The sequence below is a fragment of the Macrotis lagotis genome, chromosome 7 (genome assembly GCF_037893015.1).
Source record: "Macrotis lagotis isolate mMagLag1 chromosome 7, bilby.v1.9.chrom.fasta, whole genome shotgun sequence".
NCBI classification, from domain to species: Eukaryota; Metazoa; Chordata; class Mammalia; order Peramelemorphia; family Peramelidae; genus Macrotis; species Macrotis lagotis.
The window spans coordinates 87,426,690-87,447,593 of record NC_133664.1 but is presented as its reverse complement, the minus strand read 5'-3'; the positions used below and the strand labels follow the sequence as shown (position 1 = coordinate 87,447,593).

Below are 20,904 nucleotides of genomic sequence, written 5' to 3'. Positions count from 1 at the left end.
AAAGCAAAGTTTTAAATGCCAAATATACATATTCCAGTTTTATAGAAATATAAACACTCACAGACACACACACACACACACACATATACACATACACGTGCGTGTACACACACACGTACACAGATACAACCACTTGCACTCAAAGACTTCCTTAAGTTCAGCAATGTGAAAAACAAACATTTTAGTAACCTTGTCTGAACGCAGACAATCTATTCCCATACACATAGTGCATGTGTGTTTATATAAATTGCATATATATATGAATTGTGTGCAAATGTGTCCATATGATACATTTTACATGCAGAATTCTGGGCATTTTACCCACATATGGTAATGTTGAGTAAGATTTTCTAACTTTTAGTCAGTGGCATTAGAGTCAGCAAAAGCATCTGACAGAAATAGATAATTCAAAAAATTACTACTTAGATCACACTGCACTGCAAAACTTTTCTTATGTTGAGCCTGGTTCTGCATGGATTGTGGATGCCAGATTTAAATTTTTCAGAAGCCTGACATTTAAGTTATTAGTATATGAAATAGTAACTTAAGGACTGAAAACTTCAGTGATCTAAGTGGCTTATTTCATCAAGGACTTAAGATTTTGATCCATTATCAGGCCACTTAAGAACAGGGAAATTATTTTGCCTTACCTAAAGGTCAAGAAAATCACGGACACTTGAAACCTATAAGGTAAAATCAAAATTACATGTGAGATTTCCACACTGGCCACTGTTATGGGAGGTAATGTTGAATAGAACAGACACAATCTTATAAAGCAAATGTGACTACATAATACTTCTTGACCATAGCTTATTCTAATGCAAAACAAGACATTTCTGTGGCTTTCTAACAAACACACTAGGCTCAGGTTTAAGAAGGAAGTTAGTATTTGTCCCTTGGGCTCATCAGCTGATCCACATGGTCTGTAACAATTACCAGAAGCAAAAGCTTCTATTTTAAAACTAAACCTATAGAAAAATTTTAAAAAAGTCATTTTGAAATATTATTCTGGAATGCTAATCACTAGTTCTAATGTAACTTACTTTACAATAACTGACATCCGCAAGCATTTAAAAACTGCATTTTGGGTGAGATCTTCACTTATTTTCAAAAACACCTTCTATTAATAGTCATAGAACTTTTGGTACAGTTTGTGGTAGACTTTAAATGAATCTGTGAAATATCTCAAAACCTGTTTTTAAAGTACATTTTCATATTAGGCAAAGGCAGAAGTTTCCTACATGTGTATTAAAGATGTCACAACCTATTGATGTAACATACACTGTCTGCAGAAAAGGAATTTCATGTCCTTCTCAGGTTCCAGTCTTCAAGAAATCTGTGTAACATGTAAGGACAGAGGAGATCAAAAAGTCAAGACTAGAAAAAGTAGAATCTGAAGTAACTGGTTCTCACAAGTACAGCATGGAAATGACATTTTTACAAGCTGGAGCTCAAAATAGGAACCAAAAATTAGTACAAAAAAATTCTGATGAAAGTGACAGGAATGTCATGAGGTCGGAATTTTCAGTTCTTCTAACTGTAAAAGATAATTGATTGTCTGTCTCACAGTGATTTCTGATGCCCATTTGCAGAAGGTTTGGTTGTTTCTGAGTTTCTTGCATTGTTTGAGAGTTGAAGTTTGTGAAGACCTGTACAGACATTAAAGATGGTGAGAAGGGAAAAAAAAATAATCAACACAAGTTCCCTCTGACAAAATTTCATGAAAAACTGAACACAAATGATTAAAATCATCTTGGGGTTACAGTTATTTCCTGGACAATATATTTGCCTACTTTTCACATAATTCAGGGCTTGAAATAGAATAGAATGACATAGATTCTCCCATTTTCTTTCACCAGGAGAACAAGGAGGTAAAATCAAAAGAGAATGCTATGCTAACAAAATTCCAAACAGTGTAACAGGTATGTTTTATAAAATGTAGCTTGAAGCTAGTTCTCCCAAAGCCTTAACATCAAAAAATTTAGCTGATAAATTAGCTGGTTAACTTCCCTTCCTGATTTCTCAGTGACATATCATCTACAAAAAAAGTTTGGTATGGATTGAAAAGAGAACTGAATTCAGAGACAAAGGCCCTGAATTTGCACCTGACTCTACTTATTAGTTTGTTATTTAGCTTCTTTTACCCTCAAAAATCTACATCTGCAGAATGACGGTAGTGGATGAATTTCAATCAATAAACTGTCCCTGCTCTTCCCTCCAAATCTCACCATATCACTTTTCTGTTCAAAAACCTTCAGCAGCTCCCTATTAAGAGAAAATATCAAGTTCTTCCCAAATTGCCTCCAGTCTACCTATCCAAATGTATGTCACACAAATGCCTTCAATCCACATTCCAACCTATCTGGCCCAGATGCTGCTGCAAGAACAAGGCACCAACCTCTCTCCCCCACACAGCACCCCACTTTGTAGAAGGCCGTTATCATTTCCCTTTCTCCAGTTCCCTGGCCTGGGGTCACACATTTACAGGCTGAACTGTTATGGAGAATGTACATCTCTAGTGGCGGGGGCAGGCCTTTGTTTTTCTTTTCATCCCTAGGACCTAACACTAGGCCAGGCATGCAGATAGTTGATCAAAGTTTGTTGAATTGAAATAAAAAAAACAACAAACTCCTAAGAGAATATGGCACTGCAAAATGAGCATCATCAGGACCCTCCCCTATAAACAGCAATCCTGAGGAATAAAAGTTCATTAAAAAACCTTTTACAGGAGCCTAAGAGAGAATAAACACTAAGGGGTCAAGGTCTTCCTGACTCCAATCTCAGCTCTACCCACTGCATCACCTGGCATTAAGGAAAGAAGAGAGTTCTTGAAAGGCAACCCCTTCCTCTTTAAATAAGTCCCTCCTCTAAATCTGGATACATCAGGTAGAACAAAGTGTTCTGCTAAACCAAAAATTAGGAGAAAGTTGGTCAAATATTCCAATTCATGGCAGAATCTAAAATTTAAAAGTAGTAAAAACGAGGAGCTCAAAGGTATAATTGTAAATGCGTTATAAAAGAATGATAACTGACCTGAATTCAAATTTGAACTCAAGACACTTAATACTTAGCTTGTGTGACCTTGGGCAAGTCACTTAACCCCACCGCTTTGCAAAAAACAAAAACAAAAACAAAAAGTTTGTTCTCTTTCCTGTTGGTGTCCCCAGAATGGGGGCTTAATAAAGGTTTACACTCTGACTATTAAAGTGCTAGATAAATGTCAGTTACTATTATTATTTTATAATACTTTGGGTGTAAGATGTCTTGAGTTTATTTTAAATAAGAATAATAACCTGAAGCTAATATGGAAATGGATATGATTGCTAGATTTGTGTCTTCCACTAAAGTAGATTTCTTTAAAAATAAATTGACAATATTAATAATTTAGTTGATCTCTACATAGTATTTCCTAAGCCTGGCACTAAGTGGTCTATAATTATGTTCTCACAACTCTGGGAGGTAGGTGCTATTATTATATCCATTTTACAGATGAAGAAACTGAGGTAAATTGAAGGTAAGTGACTAGGTCAGGCTCACACAGCTACAAAGTACAAAGCCAGATTTGAATTCATGTCTTCCTGACTCCAGGTCCTTGACAATTTTAATAGTGATTATAAGTGAAATAAAAGAGAATCATCTTTGACCCTAGTGGTAATGAATGCTTATGTTTATGTAGATAATGGTGGTTTAGCTGCCACCACTTTAGACCTTGCCTGTCCCACATCACCTGGGGGTGGGGGTGGGGGATGACCCTGGGTTCTTTAAGGCTATGCCAACAGAGAACAAGCTCTAGCAGGTCCTAGAAACCTGGAAAAAGACAAGAACCATGGAGAGGAAGGAAAGTAGTCAACTTAAGAAACAGCATACTAAGTCAAAGAAAGTATTTTGATTCAATCCTAAGCTTCACAAAAACTTAAGATTTCATAAAAAATTAAATTTATTTAGTTTATAAATGTCATTTATGATGGTACTTAGATTCTACTAAAAACAAAATCACCACACTATAGCACCTGGTCGGATACCTCAATAAGATTTATAGACTGTAATCTCTAGATTACAAAAGACTTAAAATTAAACTAATAGGTCATGATTTAACATAATAAACTCATGCATCCCTTCCCTTCAAACCCCAAATTACCTAAAGCCTTGAAAAGTTCTTCTCGTACAGCAGAGGTGAATTTTCTGACTAGACACAAAGTTGTCACAATAGCAAACAGCAAATTGTAGGATAATACAATGTAGAAATTCCCCAGCCAGTTAAATCTTCCAAAATCTCCAAGAAGATCAAACCTAGTAATTCCTATTAAATAAACAGAAAAAAAGAAAATGACTTCACTAAAATTCAGTATAAATGTTCGCTAGCAACATTTTAAAATTATGATGTAGGACAATATATTTACATTCTGTTTGGTAGCATTTTTTTTCAGATTTATTACTTCTGATTTTCTATTGGGTCTTTTAAGTGGTTTGATGATCAAATTTGTACAATTAAAAAGAGATCTAAAATAATTTACTCTCCCATTAATTTCAGTTATTTACAAAGCAAAAATGGGAAGCACAGGTGCTTAAATCCCATGTCAATCTTGGGTATGGGAACATGAATCTGCCTGGGTCAGTCATCAGTAAAAACTAGGTTTTACCACAACACAAATTCCCCAGGCAGGAGGATACACGTGGAGGATGGAGGATGAGCAACTCAACTACGGAATGGTCAAGAAGAAAGAGGGGAATGAAAATAAGAGGATTGTAAGGGCATCATGAGGACTAATGGAGAAGAGCCAGAGAAACCTGAAAACAGTGCAACTTAGCCTGAGGAACAAAAAGCAAGGCCAAAATGATGACGTTGACCAACTGAACCTATAGCCAGCAATTCAAGAGCAATTTTCATATAGAGAATAATGTATGGACAACTGATCACAAATGAATTTATTTTTCATTAAATCCACTATCATCCACTCTATGCAGATGATATGATGGTTTACTTAAGAGAATCTGAGAAAATCATCTAAAAAAATCCTTGAAACAACTGAATGGACAGAGCCAGCAGCTGGCCACCTCAGGAATCAAGACGTGAGACAGGAGGAAGCATACACTCGAGCTGGGGCAATGTCAGGGAAGAGAATGGGGCATATTCAGGGGAGTTTGCAAAGGTAAAAACCAACAAGTATCAGTGACAGATTGGATATGGAGGGTGAGAAACAGGGAAGGATCCAGGACGGCTCCATTGTCATAGGACTGGCAGTAAGAGGAAAGACCGAAAGGGAATGAGCTGAGTTTTGGACATAATGAGTTTAAGATTTCTATGGAACATTAAGTTCTAGTTGGAGACACAAGAGTGGAGGTCAGCAGATCCGAGAATCATGGCATAAAGATAACTGAATCCATGGGAGCTGAGGCCATCACCGGTGTAGTACAGAGGTAAAAGAGAAGTGGGGCTTTGGCAGAGCCCCAGAGGAAGTTCACTCTCAGCAGGTGTGACCTGGAGAAAGATCCCGCAAAAGAGACTGAAAAAGATCAGTCAGAGAGTTCTTCAGAAAGAAGAACCAGGAGAGAGAAAAAAACAGAGAGAAGAGATCATAAAGGAAAAAAGAATGATAGTGTCACAAGAAGCTGCAAATAGGTTAAGAAAGTGACAATTGAGAAAAGGCCACTAGACTTGAAAATTAAGAGATCACCGGGAACTTTGGAGAGAACAACTTCAGTTGATGTCAGAAGCCATACAGCAGCAAGTTCAGAAACCTGCTACTCACCTCTCATGAGGTAAGGGACTTAAAAGATGTAAAATGAAACAATTTCAGGCAAGAATAATGTAGAAATTTGCTTTACTTGACTATGTGTATATTGATTACAGAGTTTGGTTTTTTAAAATGTATTTGGGAGAGAGGGGAAAGAAAGAGGTCTAGCAACAAGTTTGCCAAAAGAAAAAAACAGAAAAAGAAAAGGGGAGATTGAAGAATATTTTAGATGCACAGAAGTGATCAGAAATAAAACAGAAAAGCAGAAATTTTGGAAATTACATACTGAATTTATTAGATGCTTTTTTTTTAAAAGAGCAAGTTGTACATGGATTCATATTTTGTTGTTCAGTTTTTTCAGTTGTATCTAACTCTTCATGACCTCATTTGGGATATTTTTGACAAAGATAAGAAGTGATAACCTTAAATAGTGTCTAAAATGATGAAAATCTTCAAGGGCTAAAAAACTAAAAGCTTAATTCAAAATTTTTAAAAAAGTAAAATACACTTAAAATCAGTACTCCAAAACCTATACTGCAATAGAAAATTAACATAAATTATGGCATTGCATTTTAAATGAACTTAAGTTAATAGTATAAAACTACACACTTTCTCTTTACAAAAGTGCATGTCTATAAAAGAACAAGAGAAAACCATGATGAATAACAAATCTGAATCAGGAAATGTCTATTTAGCTGCAGTACTTAACCCTAAAGTCAGAGTGACCTCAGAGGGTCTGGCCAACAATAAGATAAACACTCTTCTACTACAGAAACAACAATCATTTCTTCTCCATCTTGCTCAAATACATTGTACATACAATTCCATGAATGACAATCACTCCTCTATTCTAATCTATAAAGAAAGAATATGTAGAATAATACTTTTCATTTAAATAAGATCTTGTTATTTCATCCACAATACAAGAAGTCAACAGAATTTATGTCTGAAACTCACCTGAGTCAACTTTGACTTTCAACAAGCACATTCATGTTCATAACTAGCAAAGAAGTTCAGATATGATCTGCATAGTCTGATACTATAAAATGCTCATTAAAACATGACTAATAAATCATTTCCAGTGCATTACAATTGCAAATAAACTGGTCATAAATTCATTTCCACAATTTGATAAAAAGTTGCCCTCAAATAACTACTTTTCAGAATTTCTGATTTCTGCAAAGAACATACTCCAACCTTTGACAAACCAATTTATAAATCAAAAATTCTTTGGCAAAACTTAGTCATGGACTTACTTTCCTCTGCAAATTTTAAGAATAGTTTAAATATTTAAGTGTTTATGACCTCAAAATTGTTATATCTACTTGTTCTCAAAAATCATTACTCTTATTTTAGCAAGAATATGTCTTTTTAGGAGACATTTAAGGACTTTGCTATTACTAGATTTCTTGTAAGTTTCCCTGCTAATCATTTCATTAGCTGAAAACAAAAACTGGAAGATTCCTATTTTTTTTTTGTAAGTCAAACGGGGTTAAGTGGCTTGCCCAAGGCCACACAGCTAGGTAGTTAAGTGTCTGAGACCAGATTTGAACCCAGGTACTCCTGACTCCAGGGCCGGTGCTTTATCCACTATGCCACCTAGCCGCCCTGAGATTTCTATTTTTGATGGAGTGGGGGGACATGGTGCTTTTAAAACCTACTTTAAACTTTTACTTAATTTGCAATAGAAGAGATTACAATGAGAAATGCAAAATGTTCTCCTATGTCCTCAAGCCATTAAGAATATGAAGAAATGATAAAATTACAAAAATGGTACTTTATTAGGATCAGAAAAATGCAAAATTTCTTTGGAAAAACTTCAAGAAAAGGGGAAAAACTATGAATGAAAGAGGCATAAAATCACCAGGCAATTTCTAAGCAATTTGTTATTTCTCAGGGAAAAAAAAAAAAGAATAAGTAGATCAATGGAACAGTCTAGCTATACTAAACACATGTATCATCAACAAGAGCAGCCCAGTATTTGGCAAATGCTAATTGTTGGGGGGAAGACTCCCTTTGGAAAGTAATTGGCAGAAATCAAGTTTCTAAGTTCCCTTCCCCTCATATTTTCCTGTAGAGCAAGACAGATTGCTATTCTCATTTGAGTGCAGATGGTATCTTCTTTGAGTCAATTCTAACAGAGTAAGGTAAAAGTGATGCCTGTCATTCCCTTCTTTGCCACATCTTCTCCACTGTAAAAAAATTTTCATTTCATACCTCTTTTATTGACATAATTTGCCCCCATTCTACCTCTCTCTTCCCTCTGGCATCCCTCTTTCTCACTCCTTAATTTATTTTTTTTAAAAAATCATCCCATTACAATCAACTCACATCCATGACTTCTATCTATGTATATTCCTTTAAGCTGGTTCTTAGGAGCTGTGAATATCATCTTCCCATGTAAGAGTGGAAACAGTTAAATCTTATTGAATCCATTATGATTTCTCTTTCATGTTTACCTTTTTTATGCTTTTCTTGGATTTTACCCTTGTATTTGAAAGTCAAATTTTCTATTCAATTCCAGTCTTTTCAGGTCTGCTTTAAAGATCTCTATTTCATTAATTATTTATTTTTTTCCTCCTGAAGGATTATTCTCAGTTTTGGTTATTATTCTTAATTGTAATTCCAGTTCCTTTGTCCTCTATGATGAATATCACATGCCAAGTCCTCTAGACCTTTAAGGTAGAAGCTGCTAAATCTTTTTCTTGTTGTTTGTAATACTTTCTCCTTGATCTAGAAGTCTTGAAATTTATCTAGACTATTCCTAAGAGTTTTCATTTCAGAGGGTGATCGAGTGAGTCTTTCAATTTTTATTTTGCCCTCTGAAAGATATCAGGATAGTTTTCTTTGATAATTTCTTGAAATATAATGCCTAGGTTCTTTTTTTGATGATGCTTTTCGGGTACCATGATAATTTTTAAATTATCTCTCCTTGGGCGGCTGCAGGTGGTGTAGTGGATAAAGCACCGGCCTTGGAGTCAGGAGTATCTGGGTTCAAATCAGGTCTCAGACACTTCCTAATTACCTAGCTATGTGGCCTTGGGCAAGCCACTTAATCCCATATGCCTTGCAAAAACCTGAAAAAAAATAAAAAAAAATTATCTCTCCTTGATCTATTTTCCTGGTCAGTTGTTTTTCTAATATTTCCAATTTTCTTTTTTTTCTTATTCTTTTTTATTTTGTTTTATTGTCTCTTGATATTGCATTGAGTTATTAGTTTCCAATTGCTCAATTATAACATTTAATAAATTATTTTCTTGGGGCGGCTAGGTGGCATAGTGGATAGAGCACTGGCCCTGGAGTCAGGAATACCTGAGTTCAAAATCCAGCCTCAGACACTTAATAATTATCTAGCTGTGTGGCCTTGGACGAGCCATTTAACCCCATTTGCCTTGCAAAAACCTAAAAAAAAATAGATTATTTTCTTCAGTGAAATCTTTTTCCATTTGGTCAATTCTGTTTTTAAGGGATTATTTCTTTCAGTGTTTTTCTTGTTCCTCCTTTACCTTTGCCCTTCTTCTCATGATTTTCTTGCATTACTCTCTTATCACAAATTTGCCTCACTCCTCTTTGAATTTTAAAATCATTTTTAAGCTCTTCTAAGAATTCGTTTTAGGCTTTTGACAAATTCACACTTTTCTTTGAAGCTTTGTATATGGCTGTTTTTTATTTAGTTTCTGTCTTCTGGGTTTGTGTCTTATTTTTCCCTCTCATCAGGAACTTTCTATGGTCAGGTTCTTCTTTTGGTGTTTGTTCATTTTTCCAGCCCATTTTTTGATTCTTCACTTTATGTTAAAGTTAGGTTCAGATGTGAAGGGAGCACTATCCCATGCTTCAGGCCTTTCATGCTGCTGCTTTCACAGCTATGGTTTTCTTACAAGTTTTTTGTGCTTCCAGGATGATGTGATTTAAGGAGAGTTGCGGTCACTGCTCTCCTGGCCTGTAAGCTGATCTGTGAGTGACCAGAAGCATTCTTCTGGAATGCATGAATATGTCCCTTAGACCCCCCGCCACCACAAGCTCCTCTTATCTCTCAGACAGCATTGTGTGTGGATGGTGAAGCCGAGTTCTGTACCCAGGCCCAGCAAAAGATCCTCTGAAATCTACATCTGACCAGTTGCCCCAGCCCCTTCCCCTCTATGGGCTGAATGCTCCTGAGGCTCCTGGTGCTGAACTGCCCATAAGACTAGCTGCTGACACAGTAAGCGTGGGCCTAGTCTAGGTTTATGGGACATACCAACCTCCTCCACTGTCCCAGGATGGAAAAGGGTTTCATTCCACCTTTTTTGATTGGTTCTGCTACACCAGAATTCAATTTGATGTGTTATTTTAAGCTTAGGTGATAGCTCCATGTTTAACTGTATTCTAAAGAAAATTCTGCCCAGAGGATAATGGCAAATGAGACAATGATATAAAGACAAAATGCATCAATAAAACATTTTTAAAAAATATTAGTAAGTGAACATATAAGTTTATGCATAGGCTAAATTAGATTTCACCAAAAAGGCTGCATTAAGGTTTCTTTTTAATCGCCAAATCTCTCAAAAATAAGATTCAGTTAATATATGGTACCAGGATCATTTCTCAATTTGGGCATGTATTTTTTGGCGGGGGATAGGCAGAGAAGAGTTTGAGGATGTCAGAACTTCTTATTTTATCAAGGAGGAGTACTCTCAATATGGGACATTTCCCCCTCCAATGAATACTTTTTCATATGCTGGTGGCTTTTTTCTTCTTCATTGGAATGATGTTATTAATAATCTCCTTAATTGGTCTATGCTTTGCCATGACTCCTGACTCTTTTAGCAACCAGTATTCTTGGAGATGTTTCTATCCTTAGAGCACAACCTGTGATATTTGTTATTTCCATAACAACCAATTTTGGTATGAAATTTAGATTTTTCAAGGTCAATGTGAAAGTATTTCTAACTTCAAAAATACAAACATACAATGTAATAATTACCCTAAAACTTTATTTACTCTGATTACTATTCCTTAGGAAAAGCTACATAATTCTTATGAATTTCTTATTATTAATGTTCTGCTTTTTAAGTATCCAATAATGCTATCCTTATCCCTTTCCAATATTTTACTCCTTCCCACTTGAATTCAGAGACTATTCTCAATATGCTTCATATGGAAAATATAAAACAAACTTCTGTCCCCCATTCTTTATAAAATGATTGCTAAAATGTGATATCAATATCTATAAATGGTAATATTTGGTATTTTTTTAAATATAAAAAATGGAGCGGCTAGGTGGTGCAGTGGATAAAGCACCGGCCCTGGAGTCAGGAGTACCTGGGTTCAAATCCAGTCTCAGACATTTAATAATTACCTAGCTGTGTGGCCTTGGGCAAGCCACTTAACCCTGATTGCCTTGCAAAAAAAAAAAAAAAAAAAAATATATATATATATATATATATATATATATGAAATGCTAGTAGTTGTCTAATAATTACCTTATTATCCCCCCCCAAAAAATGAATAAAAATCAGTCTCTTGAATACCATACATTGTAATGGTCAATACAGCTTGTGAGCCTCACAAGAGAAAATGATCAAAATTCCTTAAGTTAGATATCATAAAATTTACTGTAGTATAGATAGAATACTATCTCTCCGCCTATTTCTAAGCACTATCCTAAGCAGAACCCATTTTTTACTTTCTTGACTTATACTCTTGTTTTTGTTGTTGTTGTTGTTGTGTTGTTTTTAGTTTTTTGCAAGGCAAACAGGGTTAAGTGGCTTGCCCAAGGCCACACAGCTAGGTAATTATTACATGTCTGAGACTGGATTTGAACCCAGGTACTCCTGACTCCAAGGGCCGGTGCTTTATCCACTATGCCACCTAGCAGCCCTGACTTACACTCTTGTTAATACAATCAATCAATTCCAATAGGTGGGACCAGGAGAATATATGTTTTAGTTTAAAAGGATATTCACATATCTAAGCTCTGATATGGGGAAGAGGAGAGAAAGGAACCTCAAATTTTATTCACTCTGTGTTACAGTGATCTGAACAATAGAAAGAAGAGGAAAGGGAAGGGAGAAGCTAAGAACCAAGCACATAATGGCCATCATGCAACTCCTATGAGGACTTGAAAATATAACTGGGAGGCTCAGCTACTTGCACAGACAAAAGGTAAATAACCACACTAAAAGACAAAAAGAAGTTCAAAATAAATAGAAGAAAGGTTCACACTTTCTCCTTGGAGAAGTAAATCAAGGAGCTGGTAATTGCCAATTTCATTATGTTCAAATACAATACAAATTTTATTTTATGGGGTACTTGGACCTCTCACTTTGTAGTATATGAAAAGCATACACAAAAAGACTACTGTAAAAATAACTGCAATCATGTGCCAATATGTGTAGCAGTAATTAAAGAAGGGGTGAAAATTAAGAATTTACAAATACACCAAAATCAAATCAATATATAAACTTGATACTTGCTGGCTTCATTGTGAAAATGAACACCAGAGAGGGCTGTAAAGAATACATTGAAAAGAAGGTTTCAGGTCTAAGAAATTAATGAGCTTAAGTTCTTGAAAACTACAATTAAATGACTCACTTCAGTATATCACAAATACTTTAATTCAAGAAGAAAGTTGGAGGGGCGGCTAAGTGGCACAGTGAATAGAGCAACGGCCCTGAAGTCAGTAGTACCTGAGTTCAAATCCAGTCTCAAACACTTAATAATTACCTAGCTGTGTGGCCTTGGGCAAGCCACTTAACCCCATTTGCCTTGCAAAAAAAAAAAACAAACTAAAAAAAAAGTTGGAAAATATTAAAAATGGCAAGTATTAATTATCATCACAATAAAGAATTAGTGACTCTAGAAACAATTGATTATTGACAAGTTTATCATTTCAGAATCAGATGCTTATGTCTAGTCATAATTAGAGCAGAGTTCAAAATATTTAGAAAAAAGATAAAGAGACAACACTATGTGTAATTATAATAGCTCCAAACCATTACTGGTGAAATAAGGGTAAAGTAATACAGTAAAAACTGTTTCATTTTTACCATTTCTTATGACAGTTTAACTCAAAGCAAACTCAAGATCTGTAATTATTTTTGGCAAAAATATCTTAATTTCCGGTTCTGATCTCTACATTTTTACAGTTTGGGGCCTAACAAAATTACTTCCATAGAGACTTTCCAGAGTAATCCTTCTAGAAATTCTTTTCAAGTGAAAAATGCAAGTTATTTCTAAAACAGTCATGATGCAGACAAATTTAAGGATTGCCTTGCTCTCTCCAATCCCACCTTGCTAACTTCTAAAATTGGTTAATATATTATTACTCCATGAGGATAGCATTATTAAATACTAAACAGCAGAACATTAACATTAGCATTAACTGCTAGCCACCAAATCAGTGGTGACTGATCCACTACAAACTGATGCTATCTCATCTCAAAAGGTTCACTGATATTGAATAACAATGCTTTTATTCCTCTCTTAGGATCAGTTTCCAAAATTACTATTTCAAACTTTTTTCTCTCCTCAAATCCCTATTTCACTTTACTTCTCAGTACATGACTTTGACCAGTATTTTACTAAAAAAAGACTGGATTCACATCATTCAAGATTTTGTGATCTCAATTTCTCAATTCTTCTAAAATGTCTGAAACCATCTATTATCTTTTCCTTTCTCTTCTAGTCTAGAGGAAAAGGTAGCCTTCCTCTTTTGTTAAAGGCTTCTAGTTATACCATGGGAAAGGTCTCTAATCTTTCCCCTCAAATTGAGGCTCCTTTTCCAACCCACAAAAAAAGATCTCCAAACAAAGAAAAAATTCTTTGACTCTACTTCCTACTCACACTATCATCTATATAAGTCTCCCATTATTAAAATTCTTCATTGCCAAATTCTTCTTTAAAACTGTTCTTTGCATTTAACTGTTCATTATCTTAAACAATGAACACTGAACACAAAACAAGTTTATATGTATCAACCATCAAACTCTTATTAAGTACCTACTCTGTGTCACTGTGCCTAGTACAAGGGTTAGAAAAAAGAGACAAAACAAAGTCATGGTCCTCAGAGGGACAGATGCAGGTGCAGGTGCAGAGGACAGAATGACCTGAGGGAAGGTGTAAGTGGAAAGGGCTCAGGAGGAAGGAACAAGCATTTATGCAGCACCCACTGTGTAACACACACACACACACACACACACACACACACACACACACACACACACACACACACTGCGCCAAGTGCTTTATCAACCTCTCATCTGACCTCGCAAGGACCCAGCAAGTGAAGGCCTGTATCACCATTTTTACAGATGAGGAAACTGAGGCCAACAGTGCAGACATGATTTGCCCAGTGCCTCACAGCTAATAAGTGTGCAAGGATGGACTTGAACCCACATCTCCCTGACTCTACCCTCAGTGCCATCTACTGCCACTGGCTCGGGAAGGCATCCAGTAAAAGACATGTAAAAGAAGCCAGGAGGGTCAGCAGTTGGACCAGAGGAGGAAGAGTGTTGCGGATGTGGATGAAGCCAGAGAGAGTGTTGGGGCTGTGTTTGTGGACCGCCAGGAGGCAGCATCACTGGATCAGGGAGGAAGGTAAAAGGAGGAGGCTGGCTAGGGGGACTTTGAACACCCAATAGTGTTTTTTATTTGCTCCAGGTTGTAATGGGGAATCAATGCAAACCTCTATCACATACAGAGTGTTTTAGAAATAGCTAATCAATACCTCAGATTTAATGTTTTCCTGTTTTATCTCAGCCTCTGTACTTTGTCCCTTCTCTTCTGTGCAATTTCAATACTATTTCATTAATGTTCTTATCTTTTTCTTCTCCTTTTCTGTTCTTTTTGGCTTCACCATCACCAGCCCTGAGTGACCCCTCCATTTCTCCTTCCCATCCACAAAGTCCTCCCATGAAGCATGTGGATTAGCCATATTTGAAAACATCTGTTTCTGCAAACCTAGTCTACTGCCTCTTGGCCCAGTGATGGGAAGCCTGGCTTATCACTGGTCTTCTGGAATCATGGTTGGTCACTACACTGATCAGAGTTCTTAAGGCTCTCAGAGCTTTTTCTTTTCAATGTTGTAGTCATAATTTTTTCTCCTTTTGCCCCCTTAACTCTGTATTTGATCTCTTAAGTCTTCCCAGGTTTCTCTGAATCCATCTCTTAGAGCAGAAGTGTCCAACAGTCTACTGACCCCCCCTCCAAGCATAACCCAAACCAGATGAAAACATAATTAAGAAATGTTAAAAATAAAACATAGATAATATTAAATTGTTTTTCTAAGTCAATATGTGATCTAGAGGGATGCATTTTTATTTGAGTTTGACACTACTTATAGCACAATAATAATTGCTACATTCATAAACAATTAATGGCCACTCCCATTATCTCCAGATCTTTTCAATGAGAGACAATGGCTTGGTATTGTGGTATAGTGGATAGAATGAAATGCTTGGAGTCGGGAAGACTCATCTTCTTGAGTCCAAATCTGGTCTCAGATACTTATTAGCAGTGGGACCCTGTTTGCCTCGATTTCCTTCACTGTAAAATGATCTGGAGAAGGCAACGGCAAACCACTCCAGTATATCTGGCTTGGAAAGCCCAAATGGGGTCATGAAGTCAGTCACAAATAAAAACAATAGAATTCTATGAGTTTCTTTGAACATATCAGTCCTTTCTCACTTTAATCTCTACCAACCTTCTAAAAAGAAAAGTTCATCCTCATCACTTTTACTTTCTTACCAACCGTTTCTTCCTTAACTGCCATTTGGTTTGTCCCCCCAACCACTCCATGGATGAGGTTCTTTCCAAAAGTCAATGGGACAACAATCAAATACAGCCACTTCCTTAGGCATGTGAGCCCCAGCAATGGAAGCCGTCCAACTACAATTAATTTGGAATAAAGTGAAGCCACCCTCAAATGACTAGGAATAAAAACACACATCAGAAAAAATAAACACTACAAATTGTGTGTACTGCACAGGAATAAGAGGCTCTTGATTCAAACTTGGTTTTTAGCACCCACTAGCTAGAGAGGGTGCGCCAGAAATACCTCTCTGGGTTTCAGTTCCCCATGTCAATCCTCTAATCTAAATGCTAATTCCAAGATGAAGCACTCCCTGACACTACCCAAACCAGCCTGGGAAGCACCCCCCCCACCCTCCCCTAGCATTCCTACCAGCCCTCTCTCCTTGGCACCTAATTCTACAGTCACTTGTCTCCATTCAGATCTTTGTATACATTCCCTTGTAGAACCTAAGCTCTCAGAGAGCAATGTCTGGGCTGTAGCTATATTTATGTCATAAATAACACATAGTACTTGCTCTATACTTGGTTTTTAATAAGTTTGTTTGAATTGTGACAACCAGCCTTAGTGTGCTGCTGATATTTTCTCAGGCACAATTTTATGTCCTTAAATCTGAATAGTCCAGAATTCTTAAGGCTGTCAATTTTTAAAGACCCAGGGCAATTCCTTCTAATACTTACCTTCAGATTCTACACTCAGGAAATATTTTTTAAAAAGTCTAAACAACCATCCAGATACACTCACACACAGATGCGCACATATGTATATACATATATATATACATATATATTTATATATAATATATATAAACATATACCTACCCAAATATATATGTGTAACATAAAATTGTTTTTAGTCATATACCAAGAACAATAAAAATCAGCAAGTGAGAACCTAGATCATACATTAAATTTGTTTAGTGTTAATGTATGCAAACAAGTCAAATACAACTTTTTATGTTATTAGTAATTTTTCATTATGGATCCAAGTAAAATCTTTCTTATCAGTCAAATGTTAGGTTTTCATTTAGCAATTAAATGTTTGGTCACTTTTATTTTCCATTTTAAAAAGTATTTGTGAAAGTGTTATTTCTTCCAGTGTTAGAAAAAAAGAGCTGGAGAAGGAAAGATTTAGAGATACATTTACGAAAGCCCACATAAAGCCCTTTTCTAAAAAGACTGGTTTTTAAACAGACTCCCCTCATAAAGGAAACAAAGGGGAATAATCCACTTTATCTCCCGTAAGAAGATGACAGATTGTATAGGCATTGGATGAGAAATGTGTGGGGCGGTGATTAAAACAAATTTAAGGAGCATTTGGGAAAGTGACAGAATTGTTGTCTAACAGTATATGTACAATATTTAATTGGGTCTTAAATGCAGGAAAATATATCAGAAAAAAACAACAAAGTAATAATTAAACAATCTAGGTATAATTTTTAAAAATGTATTCACATGAATTTTTTTTTACACAATGGAGATTCCCCAACAAATCTCTATTTGATATGATTTAAATTATATATTTCTATTTCTGGGACTCCTTTTTGCCTTTAGCTAAAGGAGATTTTTGAAATAAAGTCTACAAAGTATCCATCAGTATTAAATATCTCTTCTCCTTAAAGCAAAATATAGGATATGTAAACAACCAAAACATGCTTTTTGGTCAGAATTTATTATACCTCAGAAAACTATACCAAAAAAAATACATACCATATTTTAATTTTAGAAAAACTTGGGCAGATGTAATACACTGACAGGAAATTATATTTCAAATTTACTGCGGTAATTTACCAATCAATTAAACAAACAGCAAATGATATAGTTAAAAAAGGTCTAATGTGTGTTTTGAAAAACTGGAGGACTTTCAAAATCTTCAATCTAAATATGTCAACTTATCCAAATCAGCTAAAAATAGCAGGTTTAAAGAGTTCTGACAGACATTTAAAAATAAAGTTTCTTTGTTTTTTTTAACAGACTATAAAATCACAGTTATAATTCATTAGATCTATAATAATACACATATGGTTAACATTTTCCTCACAACTTAATTCTCAACAATGTATTCAACATACTGAAAATATTCAACCAAGAGTATCAGTGTTCCTGAAACTAATACATGTTTGTATAATTCCAATTTACTTTCATGTGAAAAATCTATCACTGAAACATTTTTTCTTTCTTTAAAAAAAAAGTAAAACAAGCTACATGAGTCACTAAGTAAAATTAGTCAAAACTTGCATCGTATAATTCTTGTAATGTATCATTCATTAGCTACTAATATATTTTTAAAGCAAGTACAGAACACTTTGACTTTTGAAGCAAAACTATACCTGCTTTATATATCATTTATCCCATTAAAATACAACTGACATCCTAGTTCCTTTCAGTATTGTTTATAATTTTAAAAGTTATTGTTTTAAAAGGAAAAAAGAGAAAATTAATGTTATTATTTTCTTCACTAAACCTCATGTTAGGTACTAGTTATATTTTATTCTAAAAAATTAGTCTCGCTAGCTGATTTCACAGGGGCAAGTTACACTACACTGATGACTAGGATTTACTGGGAAGAAGCTCTGAAATAGATAACAATTCCATAGCTTTATATTCAGTTGTTAAATACACACTCTACCCCCTGCTCTGGAAACATCATAGCTAGATGAACAAAAATCCTCAATTAAAGTTAAGTACAATATCCACAACTGTCTACATTTTATCTTCTTAAATTCAAATACTCATTTCTAAAGGGTTAATATGTGAATTACTTGATAACTTTCTCTAGTTTGCCTTTCCCATAATGCTAAAACCCAGGATTTTTTTCTTTGAGCCTAGAACCTTGCTTTTTAATACTGTGAAAAGCCTCTATGAATCTGTTTAACGTATTTATTTCTTTTCATCTATTCAGTGGCAGTGGGCATAACATGTAATGCGATGCATGTTGATATTTTGCAAAGCGCCCCATGACTCACTGTACTCTAATGCGCTCTATTAATCCTGTTTGGACAGCTGGGTCCAGGCACTGCTTTAGCTGCATTTTAATTGTCTATCTTTCTTTCCCTTTCTTCTATTTTCTTCTTTTATTTATCTCTATGGCAAACTCTTCAGGAATGTCATTTGTGGGTCTTCAGAAAGTGAGTTTTGTCATTAATTTGTTTTCTCTGTATTAGCGACGGCCCTCAGCACGCACACTTTTTCCTCCATAGAATCCGCTCATATTATCCCCTACGGTTAATCTTCGATTACAGAGCTGAGAAGAATGACACAAGTGCTAAGATGGCGCGGCGTCCCCGATGCCACAAAAGTTGTTTGTGAGGCATACTAACATGAATACTCAAAGGTGGTTTCGAATCACTACACTGTACCTAGTCCACACTTTAGAGAGAAGCACACCCCAGGCAGATGTCAAAACAATGACCTGCCCTCTGCTTAAGAGCCAAGGTAATAGAAAAAAAAGAAAAAAGAAAACCATATTAGCATTTAGAATAGTTCTTTATCATGTTTATACAGAGTTTTAACTTTTTTTATTAAAAGATGAAATTATGCAGAACAATTGTGAGCAAAACCACAAAGTTGACAAAGTCTGGTCAGTTTACATTTTATTCCTGATAGATGAGTTTTACACAAATAATGGAAATTCTTTAAAAGCTAAAACTAAGGCAACTTAATATTGCTATTGGTTTTAAAGTGATCAATTCATCTTAGTCAACTGATGGCATTTCCATGAATTCTCATAAGCTGAGGTAAAGGTTTTTAGAAATGAATCTATTTTAACCAAAGAAAAATTTTATTTAGAAATAGCATTTTGTGAAAGACCTGGGAAGGAAACATTCCATGTTTTGCTTTGGAAAAGATAAGCTGATAAAAAGAAAACCTGTTCAACTATGTGTGCACAGAGGAAAATTTTTCTTTAATTAAAAAGATCATTGAAAATCTCCGTAAATCCAAAAATTAAGACTACTATTAACATGAAAAATCACTGACTAGAATGGTAAAATATATTTTAAAAATATCTATTTCCCTAAATTTTAATGTTTTTTGGATTTACTTTATGATTTCTGATACATTCTTTTGTCACATACATTAAAAAATTCTATATTTTCTTTCCAATAAGAAATCTTTAAGTCTACAGTTTGTTCAGTAGAGGATTTAAAATGTGATATGATCATGATCATATAATTTGATGAGGCAACGCCACTATGTGAAAAATATTTTACCTTTACAAAGTTACTGGTTCTATACCTACTATTCCCAGATCCCTGCAGGCTAAAATATATCTATATAAGAATTGAGTTTAAAGTAAATAAAATAAAGATGCATTTCAGAAAGTGATCAAGTCCCTAAGAGAAAACTTAATAAAAGATCACATGTTAAAGTGTGAGCCAAAGTTCTCCAAAGTGGAATGAATTTTCAGTTAAACATACCCAAGGTTCTTGACATCACAGGGAGTGCAGAACTCAAGACCAAGATTGAAACACAATTTCCAATTATCTGTTTTGAGAAAGAAAATAGAATTGATAGTTACATAGGAGTTGGAAGAAAAAAACTCACTAGTTAAAATTCTGGAAAATTTGTAATCTTATGTTTTATATTTTGTTTGCATATTAATGAAATGTTATAATTCTCAAAGCCAATGAGAAACCCTTTTTTTGGAGCATACATTTAACATTACATCCTGAGTTCCTAAAAAAATAATTCAAAATACTATGTTAAATGCCATCACTTAAGATATAACAGAATATAATTTATGGAACTGACAGTAAACTTTAGGTGTTAATTTGAAAAAAATTTATATATTCACTTGCATGTAATCCATAACAAAAAAATCCAAATAACGCCAAACTTTCTAAATTAATTTCTATTAACTTTCTCATTTCTTTACTAGTGATAAGACATAACAAATATTCAAATATTCACAGGCACAAATCTATCTACATTATAAGAATTGTCCATTTATAACAAGTTTATTATTATTATCATTATCATCTTATCTTTTAAAATAATATATACTTTTAAAATAAATTTTTATATTAGAAAATGTTATTTTTGTCAGTTAAGTCAGCTATTACGCATCTCTTAATAAAGCTCTAACTTGTCTTCCAAAAAGTTCTAGCAAAATAAAAGCATTAATTTTAATCTTTCTCAAAACCCTTTCCAATAATCAAATGAAAACAATGTTATATGACACAGGAAAAAAAATGTGAGTTATAATGTTAATTTTTCTTCTCAATTTGTAGTACTACTTTAATAAAATGTCTGGCCATTTTGTTTGAATCACCATATAAGATTTTGCTTGTTTGAAACCACTGTCAAATTGTAGAAAGTCAAATTAACTTGAGGTTGCAAAAAGTAAATGAACAGAACCCTTTAGTCTTATTTTAATTAT

General features: G+C 34.7%; 1 protein-coding gene across 3 annotated transcripts in view; it reads right to left on the bottom strand.

Moving 5' to 3' along the window:
- Positions 1 to 1,181: 1,181 nt before the first annotated feature.
- The window catches only part of LMBR1 (limb development membrane protein 1), a 161,135-nt gene continuing 141,412 nt past the window's right edge, over positions 1,182 to 20,904 (bottom strand). For all 3 annotated transcript variants that reach the window (XM_074193271.1, XM_074193273.1, XM_074193272.1), the window contains 3 exons: positions 19,943 to 20,009; positions 4,139 to 4,300; positions 1,182 to 1,649 (listed from right to left, as the gene is read on the bottom strand). In XM_074193271.1, coding sequence (XP_074049372.1) covers positions 1,564 to 1,649; positions 4,139 to 4,300; positions 19,943 to 20,009 — 315 coding nt within the window. In that variant the 3' untranslated portion in view covers positions 1,182 to 1,563. The remainder of the gene's footprint in view (positions 1,650 to 4,138; positions 4,301 to 19,942; positions 20,010 to 20,904) is intronic.